At 63.6% G+C, this 1237-nt stretch overlaps 1 protein-coding gene across 1 annotated transcript in view; it reads right to left on the bottom strand.

The window, feature by feature from the left end:
• The window catches only part of ZNF652 (zinc finger protein 652), a 9035-nt gene that overhangs the window by 1367 nt on the left and 6431 nt on the right, over positions 1-1237 (bottom strand). Inside the window, exons 4-5 of the mRNA XM_042048688.1 lie at positions 860-1004; positions 26-267 (exon numbers count right to left, since the gene is read on the bottom strand). Of these exons, the coding sequence (XP_041904622.1) occupies positions 26-267; positions 860-1004 (387 nt within the window). The remainder of the gene's footprint in view (positions 1-25; positions 268-859; positions 1005-1237) is intronic.

Below are 1237 nucleotides of genomic sequence, written 5' to 3'. Positions count from 1 at the left end.
GCGGGGTCCCCGCGGCCGGCGGGGCCGGGCAGGGGCCGGGCAGGAGCGCGGGGCCGGCGGCGGCGGCGGGGCCGGGGCTGGTGCCGGGGCTGGTGATGCGGAAACATTTCTCCTTGTGCGCCTTGAGCATGTTGGAGAAGCGGAAGCGCTGCCCGCAGACGTCGCACGGGTACGGCTTCTCCCCGGTGTGCGTCCGCCGGTGCCGCTTCATGTTGGGCCGGCTGGTGAAGCTCTTCCCGCAGATCTCGCAGATGAAGGGCTTCTCTCCTGCCCCACACACACACACACACACACACGGTGGCCATTAGGGCACCTGGAATGCTGCCCTGATTCCTGGGAGAAGCCCTGGAAAACTCCCCGTGTGCCTGGGAGAACATCTGGCATCGCAGCCGCTGCCTTCGGGGCCAACGGGGTTTGGGGACAAACGGCTCTGAAATCCTGGTTCTCCTCAGGGTAAAGGGCTTCTCTCCTGCCCGACACACACAGAGCAGCTGGAAAAGTCCCCTGACTCCTGGGAGAAGCCCTGGAAAACTCCCCTCATCTGTGGGGAAGCACCGCTGCCTTCGGGGATCAAGGGGGCTTTAGGCAATCCTGGCTCCGTTCGGGGTTTGGGGCCAAAGGGCTCCGGCAAGGGGCTCCCCCAGCCCAGCCCAACCCAAGCAGGAAACAACCCCGACCCCCAGGGAACTCCCCCTGAACTGGGGAATCCCAGCTCCGATTCCTACAGCGGCAAGGAACGGATCCAAGGCCACGAACGGACCCCTCCCACCCGATTTTCCAGCCGGGTGACACCCGCACCCCCAAATCCCGAGGGAATCCAGCGGCAACGTCTCCTCCTGGAGGCTCTCCCTGCCCTTACCCGTGTGTGTTTTCATGTGCTCGTCGAAGTACTGCTTCATGTTGAAGTCCTTGCCGCACCACTGGCACATGAACTGCTTGTGCCCGATGTGGATGCTCATGTGCGAGCGCAGCTGGTACTTGTACTGGAACCTCTCGTCGCAGTTCTGCCGGGAAAAACGGGAATTCCGGGCTTTGGGAAGCTGGGAATGAGCCCTGGGAGGGGAGGGTAGGGAGGGGAGGGCAGTGGCACCGCACAGAAATGAGGGATTGAAGGGATTTATTGAGGGTGGGCCTCGGGCCGGGATAAAGGTGAGGGTCAGGAGGGTGGAGAGGCTGGGATCGTGTGGGGAAAGCTGGGATCGTGTGGGGGAAGCTGGGATCGTGTGGGGGAAGCTGG

Source organism: Corvus kubaryi, unplaced genomic scaffold (genome assembly GCF_017639235.1).
Source record: "Corvus kubaryi isolate FWS band 111438036 unplaced genomic scaffold, C.kubaryi_AGA036_p1.0 123, whole genome shotgun sequence".
NCBI lineage: Eukaryota > Metazoa > Chordata > Aves > Passeriformes > Corvidae > Corvus > Corvus kubaryi.
Note: the sequence above shows the minus strand (reverse complement) of the source record. Positions and strands in the feature narration are given on the sequence as shown.